At 38.1% G+C, this 14,623-nt stretch overlaps 1 protein-coding gene across 3 annotated transcripts in view; it reads left to right on the forward strand.

Annotated features, from left to right (window-relative positions):
* The window catches only part of SH3RF2 (SH3 domain containing ring finger 2), a 93,254-nt gene that overhangs the window by 49,883 nt on the left and 28,748 nt on the right, over nucleotides 1-14,623 (forward strand). For all 3 annotated transcript variants that reach the window (XM_026687948.2, XM_087955397.1, XM_026687939.2), the window contains exon 5: nucleotides 249-575. In XM_026687948.2, the coding sequence (XP_026543733.1) occupies nucleotides 249-575 (327 nt within the window). The remainder of the gene's footprint in view (nucleotides 1-248; nucleotides 576-14,623) is intronic.

The following is a 14,623-nucleotide window of genomic DNA, read 5'->3' on the forward strand; positions in this document are numbered from 1 at the left end:
TTGTATGCCACTCAGCATCACTAGAGAGTTGAATGGCTTTGCACATGTGGCAAAACATCAATAAGATTGTTAAATAAGCCATGACTTGGCACCGTGGGTAGACCCAGTCTGCCATTCCACACACAAGTCAGCATATTGCTAGAGATACCTAATCAAGCCATTCCTGGAATTTCAGTTCTGCAACTTAAAATGTTTGGATTGCTATCAAGAAAGTCACGTCTCTTTTCTCCCTCCTGTTCCTTTTCCAGCCAAATACAACAGCACAGCAACTTCTTCAGAGGAGCAAAAGTTACCAGTCTTCTCCCTTGAAATGTGCTTCTCCTTTACAAAGGTTCTTACCTAGATCAAAAGGTGTAGAGTCACCCACTTTTGGCAAAGGATCTGAATCTAGAAGGAAGACGATGAGACAATTCTCTATTACAACTGCCCTAAACACCCTCAACAGGATGGTCCATTCACCCACAGCAAGGCAAACTTTGGATATCAGTTCTCCTGTGCTCATCAGTTCTAGCAACCCTTGTGTCACTGCAAAGCACCAAGAGAAATTAGAAGCCCCATATAACATACCAGACCAGGTAGGTGCATTGGTTTTTTTCCCCCTTTTCTTTCATGATTTTGTTCTTTCTTCTATTCTTCTTTGTTCTTATCTCTATTGCATGCTGCTCATAAGGAAAAGGTAAGTGAACAAACAATAGACTTCAGCGTAGGCACTCTAAGGATGTGGTTTTGCTTACCAGGCAGCAAATTGAAAAGCAAACGGAAAGAGGGATTAATTCTGGCTTCTAAAAAAATTCTCTCTCATGCTCTACTGTGCAACAGATGAAAGAAGCTGGGGCCAACTCATCGGATTATCTCAAATGAGGCCCCGGACATTGTTCATTGTTGTAGTTTAATTTAGTCTTTACCAAAGTTTACACATCAAGTTTATTTTTCATTTGTAAACCTTTGTGAGCATTCTTTCCAACTTGAAGTGCTTGAAATGTAAAAGGGTAAAATGTAAAAGGCAATGAAATGGATTGAAATGAAGACACATAGTTTAATAAAGTCAAAATGAAAAAAAAAAAGATTTTTTTGAAAATGAACAAAAATGAAAAATGAAATGCCATTACATAAAAACTTTCTAGAGCAGAAGAGGGGCCCTCTACATCTAGTCCACAACCCTCCATCCTTTTTTGGTGGAGGGAGGTTTGGGCCCTTACACCCCTAGCAGTAGCACCAAAATTTATCTGCAAACTGATAAATAATGAGTGCATAATTTTATGATTTTCTGCAGGGAAAAAATCCAAGCACTTTAAATGTCAGAAATCTGCAAGAAAATGAATAGGTTTATTAACGTCTGATATCTCCTGTAGGACAGTGATGCAAAAATCTGCTCTGATGTCCAATCACTGCTGTGCAGTCATGGCCATTGGCTGCAAGAGGTTTAACCTTCTCTATTCTAGAGAATAGATACTATTTCTAAGAAAGTTTCAGTGGGTGTTCTCTATAGCTTACCTAAGTAAATCTTACATCGCAAGAAATGGTTTTATTCATTTGGAAAATTGAAGTTATTGTATACGGTGCTATATGTGCTCTATTTTCCAAATTAATCAAGAAATTTTGTACAAGCTATATAAAATCAGATAATTTACAAGGCAATATCCTGAATTTATAAAATTAATTTCTTTTGTCCTAATAAAAAGCACTAGTCAATATAACCCATTAGCATATCATGTTCTTATTTCTTTGGGTAGATGAACTAAACCATTATACTATCCATCGGCTTAGTTCTTAGGTCACTGAATCCACACATTATATATTAAAATTACCTAATACATTTTAGAAATTGCACAAGAATAGGATTGGTGGTCTTGAAAAACTGCAGAGATGAGATGGGACCATATGAGTCATTCCCATGCCTTTGCTTGGGTTCAAGGATTATAGTCTAAAGAATGATAGGCATGGCTAGTTTTGAAAGCATTAATCATCTATTTGGAAAGAGGATCCCAGATTCAATTTCCCAAATAAACAATTACTTAACTCAGAGCAGGCTTATCTTATGTGATATGTGTATGCTTCACACAAATGCCAGCAATGTGCACCTGTAAGAAAAGGAGGGGACAAATGACAAAACATGCATTATAGTGTTACAATGAAAACCCAGTGATGTCGGTTTCTGAATGCAATAAATGAATATCTGGAGTTTGCATTGTGACGCCACAGAATAGATGTCATTATTTTTTCATGATGGTTTATAGCTAATGCCTGTAATCTCCAGGCTCCCTGTTGAGCTATTTTCAGGGACAATGATCAGCTAAAGCATTAATATGTTCTAGTTGAAAGAGCCATTTGTCAGTGGTATCAACTATTACATTTTCTAATTTTGAATTTTATTTTAAAAGGCCAATAATACAAATGACTGTTTGGAATTCTGAATTTTTACTATAACCTTCCAATTTTAGAAAACTTCAATGGGCATGAATACCATTGAAAATAGCAAAATAGTATTTTATACATACTATTTTACACATACTTATTCTCTAAGTCTTGCAGAACCAACTCACTTTTCTGGAGCTACATATAAAGTTTACTTGACTATGAACAGTGACATTAACAAACCCAAGGGTTACTCATTCTTCTGCATTAGCACTGAGATTTAATTCTTAAAACCAGCAGGCAATGTTAATGAAGATTAAAGACGGTTAAGATATATATCAGACTAAGCAGTAAAATGTAGAGAAGTAAATCACTAGCATTAAGCCTGTCTATAAGACACAAAGTCTCTTCCAAAATAAGGCAGTTTCTTTGCTTCTATTATAATGGAAAGGTCTGTCTCATGAGTCTTTAAAACCAGTCAGGGAGGAATAAAAAGTAAGGATTAATTCACTTTATTCCTGCATATTTGTTACTCAGCAAGATTTGGAAGAATGGAAAGAGACAGAAAAGATCTTTGAAACAAGCCAATCCAGTATGGCCTGAAGCATTTGTTTGTCAGAGTCATTAGCTGCACTTAACCAGACTTGACTGATGTGATCTGTGTTCAGATTTGTTCAGAAATTAGCAAGAAACCCCAAAGAGTCATTTAAAGTGAGAAGCTGGAAAAAAAATTCCCCGTCAGAGAACAGTGGCAAACCACTTCATATTGTTAGCAAGGGTCAAATTCAGTTGACCTCAGACTTTCATTGCCTTATTGGTACTATTTGATCGTTTCTATTTTCTGAAACATAAGTTCCAGGACAACTCCAGAGTACTCTTTTGCTTAAAAAGTGGAACCTGTGGAGATTGAAGGGATTATTTCCAGGAGTTGAGGAAGAAGGATTGGAGGTTACAAGTAGCGAGTAGATTGCCCATTAAGGGTAGATACAGTGGTTACCACTGAGTGGAACTCCACATTGAGTGGTACTTGCCTGGTTAAATGTTGCTACAGAAGGCAGATATGGATATACTACTAGAATTTGAGTCATCTGCAATAGGTTAGCCAGATGTTCCGTCCCTCAGTTGTTTTGGAACAGTTCCCTCAACCATTGCCTCAAAATAAAATTTGTCCTACTACTTTGAAGTGGAATAATAAAATAAAATTTGTCCTACTACTTTGAAGTGGAAATGGGTCCTTTTAATTCACCATTGCTCCCAATCCATAAATGAGTATTGCTTAGGGTAAATAGTAAATAGATTTATACTTAATATAGGATATATTAACAAACCAAGTAATAGAGAATGAAAGCTAGCTCATTATTGAAAACAAATAATATTCTAAAGCTCCTTGTAGAGTTGGCATAAAGGCACATCATTTTCTTACAGCCAGAGGCTGCTGAAAATGTGAGAAATGATGTCAGAACATCATCAGAGTTTGCAAGCTCCACATCCTTCTTTTTGTTTGTTTTTTTGAAATGGAGGGATTAAGAGGCAATATATAATTATCCCAATTGGGAAGATTGTAGGGTTTAAGGGCTAAACTCTATACATTAGATTGCATCTTAGCTTCCCCAAAACCTTTAAAACAATTCTTCCTCCTATATTCCGGAGATTCTAAGCCATAAAATAATCTAGGGATATATGCCATCTGTAGGACACAGGACTGTTCACTTGCATATATAGTGTATATATCCTTGCTTATGCTCATATTGTTTTTATATCCTTCATATATTAACCAGTTATCTCTCTGATAATTTTCAACTATTTCCCTGTTGTTTTTCAATTGCCGTTTGTAGTTTCATGCTGTGCTAATCTTGATGCAGACTACTTAAACGCACACAGTAATTTACATCATTTCCAAGCTTAACCATGCCAAATGATTCAATATAAAGATCCTAATAGAAAAGAATATGTATAGCTCAGAGTTGAATTGTGAAGTTCTTGGGCCTCTCAAAGGTTGTTTGCTTGCAGATGTTTCATTACCCAGATAGGTAACATTATCAGTGCTGATGCATGTGGGGTTTGTACTCTGTTTATGTACAGTGGCTTGCCCTGCCAATGTTGGTGGGGGTGTGGTTTTCTCCTTAGTAGTTCCTTAATTAGGGTAATGTTCTCTGCTTGATTGTTTGTCTGGTGTTAATCCCTGCTTGTCTGGGTGTGGGCTGGTGGAGAGGATGTGTGCTGGTCGTTTTATTTCCTTTTTAGCTTGATTATATAGACATTGCCTTTAGTGTCAAGGCATATATTTTTGTTTGTGTATATTTTGACTATTATGGAAATATCAAACGTCTATATCTAATGAAATATCTAATGAAATATCTAATATATATTGACTACTATGGAAATATCTAATGAATCTATTTATATTTATGAAAATAATGGCAGGACCCTATAACCGAGAAAGACATGTAGTGTGACTTCAGAGCAATCTCCTTTATTGTTCTTGAACTATCTTGCAAAACTACAGCAGTTGCTTGCATCATTAAAGATGTACTCTGAGAATCTCTGGGAAGAGAAGGCTCTTAATTCTCTTTCTCCCAATCAAAAGATCCGTCTTGGTCCTCTGGAATGCAGCCCCTCCCTTCTTGGAATCAGCACCACATTCCACTACAATAGCTATTTCTATTTCAATCTGTTTCCATATATCTTGTCATTATAATATATAACCCTCTGGGATACTGAAATTGGAGACTCTGGCTCTTTATTGCCAGACATCATCTTCAAGAGATAATGTCCTCTAAATCAGGGATCCCCAACCTTTTCGACGCCGCGTGCCCGGTTCCGGCGTCAGCTGAAACGCCGCCATCTTTTTTGACGAAAATCACTTCGGTGATGTCACGGAAGTGATTTTCGTCAAATAACAGCGCCATGCTTCTGGTGAGCTTTTTCGGTGAAATGGCTTTCTACCGAAAAGCTCACCGGCGCCCGCCATCTTTTTGACGAAAAATTGCTTTTTTACCAAAAAGATGGCGGCGCCAGCAACCAGCGACCCGGTAAGGCTTGTTCCGCGACCCGGTACCGGTCCGTGGACCGGCGGTTGGACCCCTGCTCTAAATAATGCAATGGTCATTCTCTCTGACCAAAAGGCATTTGAAAGCAAGATGATACCAGTCTTGGGATGCCTGACAAGAATAATAATAATTTTTTTTAAAAAAAAACATTGATAAGATGTTGATGGTAAGAGATAGTGATATCTAAGCTTTGCCAAACACAACAAGATAATGAAGATAAGCTAATCACATATTTGAGAAGAGAGTGGAGATAACCAAATGAATAGACAAATTCCTGTTGCAGAAGGTCTATTTATGAGACACTTGCAGACCTCAGACAGAGTGTGGTTCCTGAAGATAAGTTACAGAAAATGTAAACACAATCTGCAGCATTCCTAGATCCAAAACTATTGAGGAATTAAGGGATTCCTGAGACTGACTAAGTCTTCAGTTAAATATTAGATTAACAGAGTTGGAAGGGACCTTGTGGGTCATCTAGTCCAACCCCCCGCCCAACCATTTCTGACAAATGACAGTCCAATCTCTTCATGTTGCAAATGTCTTTGGAGTCTGAAATTGCTGACTTTTTGAATCCTCTGGGAATAGATAAGAGTAACAAGGTGGTTTGTAGAAGATAATGGAGAAAATTGCTACACCGAGTCAATGGCCCTCCTCCTCTGCTCCCTCAGTATTATTTGATAGTTGATACTATCTTATGAGTAAATCCATGGGTAAAATCCACTGCCTTCCAAAGAGACACAAGGCAACAGTCCAGAATCTAGTTTTCAATAAACTGTATTTATTGTTTATATGACAGTAATCAAAAATTATGGACCGGTAAGGAAAATTTAAAAGACTCTCATAATACCTATTGTTTATTATGATTAATCCCTTCAAAATATCTTGTACTTACAAAAAGGGTCCAAAGATCGTAATGTGTGCATGTGTATATGTATGCACGCTAAAAACATTTTTCTCCAAATTCCAACCACAGCCTACACTGTGCTTGGAATTCGGCCATCCTCACTTCTTAACCACTTAACTCTCTACACAGAGCTTCAGCAGATGAAGTTCTACTTATTGCAAAACTATGATTCTAAGCATAGGTCTTAAAACAAAACAAAACAAAAACAAAGCAGCATTTTTAGGGAAAGGAATTGTGAAACTCATCCAGGTAGCTCTGAATGCCAGCTCCAAATGCTAGCTCCCTCTGAGGTTAATAAGGAAGCTTACCTCCTGGAGGCCTTCAAGTGATGTTTGACCTTTCATGCATTCCTCCGGTTTGGGCGTGGACTGGGCAAATTGTTTTTTTCTTCTCAGATGAGCAATGAGCCTTTCAGTTTTCCCAACTTCACAGCTGGAGACTGAAGGCACCGATTCCAACCAGAATGCATGGGCTTCTTTGAGTCTCTTGAAAGGTTGGTTTTGACTTTAGCTTTTGTTTGGGTCAAGGAGGGTTGCTTTAATAACTGATAGTTTATAAAAACATTGTGCTTTCCTTTTGAGTAGCTTTGGGTGTCTGATTAGCACTACTAAGCACTTCTAAACAGGGATTTAAAAAAGGAGGTCTTATAAAAGTAATATGATAGGTGCAGTTGGAATGAGGAAATGGTTTTTGGAGTTTTGAGCTGAGTTGAAAGGAGCTTGCACTGCTTTGCTTTGCCTCTGAAAAGGAAGGCTGATCCACATTTATTCTTGTCACTGAGTTCATTTTGTTCTAGAAAGAAGCGTTCCTGGCAACTATTCAGAAGAGATAGCATCTTATAAACACTGAGCATGGAGTAAATTCAGTGGGGTTAATTCTGAACAATCCCAAACTGGATTGTGCAATGTGGGACTTTGAAAAAAAAGGTGCTGGTTCTGCAGAGTGGACTCAGTCCCAAATTACACTTTTTATTTCCTTTCTAATATTAAGCTGCCACCTCTCACATGTTATATTTTGAGTAGATACTTCTTTTTCATATTGAAGGGCAGAAAACTAACCTTAAGCTAATTCTTTACTTCATATAAAACAAGATGTGATTTTGGGATATGTTCCAGCATGTCAGTGTCTTGTATGGTTTATATGTCTTCCCAACTAAAGTGCCCCACCCCCCACCCCCTAAAAACACCTCTGTTCAGAAGTAAATTGGTGGTGTGGTTAACTTTTTTATTGATATACACTGGTTGGTACATTCTCTAAAGCTACTATTCTTGAGATTAAGGAAATAGATACTGTATACAAGAAACTTCTGTATAGATTTCCTAACACAGATGAAGTTATGCATCTGAATATCCATCTTTATGAAGACTAGTCACAGGGATGATTCAAGGACTCATTCCATAAAAAGAATGGATTGGATGCAGAAAAGATGAAAAAGAGAAAACAAATTACTGGCCAGGAAATGTATCAATGTTACACATCGTCTTGTTTGCATCCCAACCTGTTTATGTAGTTACCAGTCAAACTGCCTAAGGATGGAAGAGTCAGTCTGATTTACTCACCGTATTATTAGCATTTGTTCAAGTCCCATCTGATTTCCTCAGCACTTTAAACAACTTAAAAATCCATAGGCATTTTTCTAGCTATAAAATAATGTAAACGTTTTCCATGACACATGCATTTTTTCAAGCAACTTTACCAATATGTACCATTTTCTTCCTCTAATTCATGGGAAAACAGCATTGTATATAATAAACAAAGGCCAAAAGATAATTTCATTCAAGATTGAACATTGTTTTCGGAAATACAAAATATACCCTGAGGTATTTCAAAAATAACCTGGCATAAAATATGCACAGAGAGGGCTAGATGGATTGTCATCATCCAAGTACTCATTTCACATGGTTATTTTGTTTAAAATGTACAATGTTGCTTTTTTTTTTTTTTTTAGATTTTGTTGAAAAGGAACTGTTTTAACTTCCTGTAGATTTTGGCTGTGGAGAGATGCCTGAAAATGAAACACCGATGCCCAGAAGTCTATCAATCTCATTACTGTAATTTGAAGATAATTCTTTCAAGATATGGGGGTTATCTCATCAATTCTTAATCCTTGGCCTTGGTAGTCCTTTTGTTTAATTAACACTAGCAGTGACTCCCTTATCTTCCTCTAGACTCAGAAATCCCAAATGTAAGCTCTTTAAAAGTGCCATTTGTTTTCTGATTAAAGCATTCTCCTACTTTGATCGGCTGTGACATCTCTTCTCCCAGTTGGAAGTCAAAGGAAACAGATTAGTATGAGGTGAAATTGTTAATTGACAGCCAGTAGAAAACCCCAAACTGTTTTAGAGAGTCATCCAAATTTCCTGCCATTGCATTGGCAATTACATCAGTTATTAAACTCTCCCTTAAGTCAAGTTCAATTTACAGCTTTAATTTTCTTGGCAATGAGATAGAAATTATTTGCAACTGTCTTCTTTTCAGAGTTTTTGTTTTTCTTCCCAGATTAGCCTATAGTCCTAAAATTTCCTAAGGGTATTCCATCTATTTACCCAATCTGATCCTCCATTGCTATTTAACTAGCAGCCCAACTTTGGCTGATCTCAAAAGACTTAGCAGGCCCAGGTTGGGTAAATACTTAGATGAGACACCAAGTTAATTTCAAAGCCAAGAAATCTATATTTACTTTAATTTACCACATGCCGCTTCTGTTTATCATCGCTAGTGAGATCCTGCCTACTGTATGCAATGCTGCCTAAAATGCAGGTGTTCATTTTAATAGGATTAACTAGTAGTAATCTTGCATAGAACTTCAGCCTCGTGAATTTTTTTTTCCAAAAGGAATGAACTCAAGTCTATGCATGTATATTCCCAACTAAATTATATTAACCAAAATAGTTTAATCCTAGGGTAATGGGCAACATAATTCTGTATTTAATTCTTTGGATACTTTTTCATCTCGGCTTTATTCTGTCTTCCGTAGTGACTATGCATTGATATAAACAACATGGGAGAGGCAGAAAGCTAAATTAATCCTTCTGTGTAGACAAGAGACAATTTATCTGCAAAAGTCTGGGTAGGATTAAATTGGGCTACAGTCCTAATCCCAATTCTTGTGGAGTAAGCACTAATGAATGCATGGAACATAGACTTAAGAAATGACGTGTTAATATTGCACTGTAGCATTTCAGATGCTATCAGTCTTGGGTAAAGAGGATTTCAGGTGAATCCAACCACAAAGTCTTGTTCCATCTTTTCCTGGTTAATGGAAGCGGACATGTTCAAATACAGGAGAGCTAGAAATGAAACTCAGCATTGTCTAGAACAGGACTGTCAAACTTGCTGCCATGAGCCAGATGCGTCACATGCTGGCCACGCCCATGCCCAGTTTAGCAAAGGGGAAAAAAGTCACAATACGTCAAGTGAAGACGCTCTGATGTCACGAGTTTGACACCCCTGGTCTAGAATCTCTTAACCTTCCAAATTCTGTGGATGATGAATCTCAGTTGCTTGTATAGTCTAGAAATGCAGTGTTTCTTCTTAACTACCACAGTTTAAGGATTACTTATGAGACTAACCAGTATAACATGCATACATGCACATTATGATGAGATGGGATGTATAAATTATACCTCTTTTAAAAGAGAACCCCCTGCCCAATCATGGACCTCATTGTTCAGCAGAGGGCAGCCATTTTCATTCCCAAAGTCACACTTTTTTCCCTTGGTATCTCAAGCTCTAAATTGTGAAGGATGTTTAGTGGCAAACAGCAACAAAGAGACTGACCATTGAATTTCTGAATCCAATCCTAAGTACTCTAAAGCTACAAAACAGAGCCTGGGGGTTGTATGAATGTAAGAGATGTCTATTCCTGTTTTAGGAAGTGAGTCAGCAGATATATCATTGGGGAAAGCTGCAGAGGAATATAATCAAGGCAGAGGGGGGAGGAAGCTAAAACAAGAGCAAAATAAAAAGAAGCAATGCTTCTTCATTACCCTCTTTGCATTTTTAGATTATTCTCCAGACAGTGGAATCCTTGGTGCTCTCTGAAGTTGTTTATTTTCTTGCAGATATTTCATTACTCAGCTAGGTAACATCTTCAATGTTAGAAATTTCCTCTATGTTTATAAAAAGTAGCTTGTCCTGTCACTGGGATGGGAGTGTTGTTTGGTAGTTCCTTGATTAGACTGTTTTTAATACTTGATTGTTTGTCTGAGTTGGTAGTTCCTTTAGGATATTTGCTTACTGCTTAATTGCTTGTCTGGTGTTGCTCCTGATATTAACCCCTACTTACCTGGATGTTGATTGCTGGCTAAGAGATGTTCAGATCTTTTTGTTCCTTTTTAGCTGTTTTATTGATTCTTTTGAACAATGTGTAAAAGGTGATTTATCTGTATGTGCCTGTAAATGACCGATTTGTCTGAGAGCTGAGCTTCCAGGAATTAGTGTTTTTTGGATTTAGCTTGGTCTACAATGCTCACAGTTCCCAGTTGAAACTATGTTTAAGTCTGTCCATGTGTTGTGAAATTAATAAGTTTTCGTAGTGTCTTCTTACTAACAGTTGGTGTTCATGGATGTGCTTTGCTACTATTCTGCTGGTTTATACTTCATATATATGTGCGTGTGTGCATGTGTGTGTGTGTGTGTGTGTATGTATATATATTTACATATACATATATACATACATATACATATAAATACACATGCACACAACTTTTTTATTGCTTCACGGTGAGATGGGCAGCAAAATAAATAAATAAACAAATAAACAAACAAACAAACAAATAACTGTTACAGTCCTTACACTGTATGTTTAGATGGTTCGTATTTTTATTTCTTGGGCTACTGGGTTTTTTTTTTATTTTGGAGGGCTTTTGTTGGTTTGTGTGCTGTGGTGATGCCATGTTGATGTAACCATCGTGGATTGTTTCTGATATGTTTTTGATATATGGTAATGTTTCCCTTTTCATAGGTTGTGTTGGTTGTAGTTGGACACTTTTTGCCTGGGTATTTATTTTATTGGAAGATAAAGGAGGCATTCTGTTTCCATTTTCTAGTATTCTGAGTTGTTACAGTGCATTTGTGATCATTTGAATGATGTTCTTACACAGCTCTGCTTATGGGAAGTTGGGATGTTACTTTGGTAATGAAGTACTTGGCTAGTATGGGTGGTTTGTGATAAACTTGTGTTCTATTTGCCACCATTTCCTCAGCTGTTGAGGATATCCAGAAAGGGTAATCCATTGTTTTCTTCTTTCCTTATGATTTTTATTCTTCTGAAGATGTTGGTTATTTCATGTATCTTCTCTAGTTGCTCTTTTTTTTTATTATAACAAAGATGTTGTCCACATGCCAGTCCATACTTTTGGTTGTATGTTTGGGAGTTATATTTTTCTAGACACTGCATTACAGTCTCTGCTATGAGTCTTGAGAATATTGATGCCATGAGTGATCCTCTGATTGGTTGGTATATTTGTCCATCAAACTGAAAATAGATAGTAAGGCAGAGGTTGATGAGGTCCATGATTCTGGGTATTTTGATCTTAGTGTATTTGATTATATCAAATATGTTGTTAGTTAGGTCAGGTGGGTCTGTAAAGGCTGTTATAACATCAAATGAAACCATAACCTCTTCTTTTATTATTAAGACTTTTATTATTAAGTCTTCAGTTTTCTGGAGCACTCTAGTGGAAAATTAATAGAATATTTACTCCCTAATATGAAATGTCCAAGCTTTTTTATAAGTTCTTTAGCTATGTTGTATTAGAACCCTGGTACTAATACAATTGGATGAAGTGGTATGTTGAACCTGTGTGTTTTGGGGCATCCATAGAAGCATGGGAGGATGGGTCCCTCACTTTTCATCTGCCACTGTTCTTCTTTTGTGATTTAACCTTTCTTGGTTAGGTTGTTAAAAGTTCTTTTGCCAAACATCTGAATTGGGTTGGTGTTTACTGGGGTGTAGGCTTCTTTGTCTTCTACTAATTCTTTGGCCTTTTGTATATATTGTGATTTGACCATAATAACTGTAGTTACACTTGTGTCTGTTAGTAAGATGATGATGGTTTGGTCTTTCTGTAGGTTTTTGAGATTTGCTCTTTTGTCTGCTTTGAGTTGGTCCCAATTCTGTGTTCTTTTTGTCTGTCATATAATTGTCTAACTTATATTTTCTTGGCAAGTCCTGTTGTTTTTGTTTTTCTTATTCTCCTTTCTTCTTTATGCTCTAGATAATTTCTAAAATGCTAGGTTAAGAAGCACAAGTTAAGAAAGAGCAAGATCTAAAGACTTTGTGACCATGTATTAATAACCTGTGTATGAGGTATTCCCAAAACAGCCTATTTCCTCTACACAGGAAGTGAGGAAAAAGATCTATATTCAAAATAATTGAGGGTGTTATTTAAAACTCTGGAAGACATGTGCTCACTGCCTTTGGGCTTCTCAAACCTCAAAGATGAAGCATTGCTTCTATGAATGATAGAAACTTCTTAACTACCTAAGCCAGCAACACTCACAACTATTTTGTTCCTTTTGTTGCTCATCCCTCTTCTGAAAGCACTTGGTCTGGAAAACATTTCAGTGGTTTTTCTTTCCTTTCCCTTCTTTGAGACAGAAGCATTTTATTAATCTGCATGAAGAACAGATTATTGAAAGAGCAAAAGCAATTTCATTTGAGTTGCAGAGGAAAACAAGAGTCCTTGTTCATTCGCTAAGTTGTGTCTGACTTTTCACAATCCCCTAGACCAGGGATCGCCAACCTTTTGGATCTCAGGGACCACCAAACTTATACTTTTAAATCCCGAGGACCACTAATACAATTTTTTTTAAAAAGCTAATATATTTAATATAATTTTTTATGTTAAATATAAATTATATATATATATATATATATTCTTAAGTTTTCGCGGGTACTTACATGTATGGCATTCAGCTTTGTTCGGGTATTTTCCCACGTCATTGTAGTTGTGCTTTTAAAGTTGTAGCAACATTTCGGCAGAATCTCATCTGCTATCCTCAGGCTTCTGTATTGTGTTCGTCTGTTTACGAACGCAGACGAACACAATACAGAAGCCTGATGATGGCAGATGAGATTCTGTCGAAACGTTGCTACAACTTTAAAAGCACAACTACAATGACGTGGGAAAATATTCGAACAAAGCTGAATACCATGCGCATATATATATATATATGTGTGTGTGTGCGTGTGTGTGTATATATGCATATATATATACACATACATACATACACATATACATATACTTACATATACACACATACATATATAATACACACACACATACACACTTACTTATTTAATTAGAACAAAAATGTAAATGCTTAACGATAACAAAATAAAATGTTCCGGGCTAGAAGCCTCCCCCCACCTGGCACCTTCCAAAGAGACAGAAGAGCGGTTGGTGTGTGTGTGTGTGTGTGTGTGTGAGCTGAGGGGCCTCAGGGCAACTGCCACTGGGAGAAGCAGAGGCAGAAAGGGGGCTTTGCTCTCCTTGGGGGGCAGCGCCCCTTGGCTGCCATTCCAGGGGCTTCTCAGTAGGTATCTGCCTGCAGAAGAACTGCCGCTCTTGGTGATTAATTGGGGAAGGGAGGGGGAGAAAGTGGGAGCTCCTTTCAGATCCCAGGTGGAGGATTGAGAGGCTCAGATCTGCAGCTGAGGAAAAGCTGGGGGGGGCCTCTTCCAGCCTCACCTGGAGACAGGCAAGAAAAGGTGTCCCTGGGGGCACTTCGCTCGCTTTAGCACTTCGCTGCCAAACCCAGCCACAGCCAGTGATTATTTGGGGGTGGTGGGGAGAGAGAAAGCATCTCTCGCATTACCGGGGAGGAAAGGAGACGAAACAAAGCTCACTCTTTCACTGAGACCTACAAAACGCTGATCTACTGTGTTCCAGGAGTTCTTCAAAATCATCAAACGCTCCCACTTGCAGTTCCCGTGCCTCCCGGCTCAGGTATCTGAGATGCACGCTCCCACACATGGCGGTGGCGGCAACAACAGTCCCCTCCCCCAGCGCCCACTGCCAGCTCTCCCCATTAGTTTTCTAGCTTTGAATTGCTCCCGGCTCTCTCTCTTTCCTCCCCCCCCCGCCCACGTGCAGGCAGGAAAGGAAAGGGAGATGGAGCCATGCACAGCTCTCCCCTTTTCCAGCCCTTGCTGCCTCTCCCAACATCAAAGCCTCGGGAACGCAGGCAAAGCCACCACAGCGGTAGCGCCCTGAGTTGCTTGCTTCTCCACTACTGCCCCCTCCTCCTCCAGCACCACTTCCTTCTCTGGGTAGGGCGATTCTTAACTAACCAAGCATGCTAAGGC

The sequence above is a fragment of the Notechis scutatus genome, chromosome 2, assembly GCF_049901735.1.
Source record: "Notechis scutatus isolate UNSWTSFEM ecotype Mainland chromosome 2, rNotScu1.2, whole genome shotgun sequence".
NCBI lineage: Eukaryota > Metazoa > Chordata > Lepidosauria > Squamata > Elapidae > Notechis > Notechis scutatus.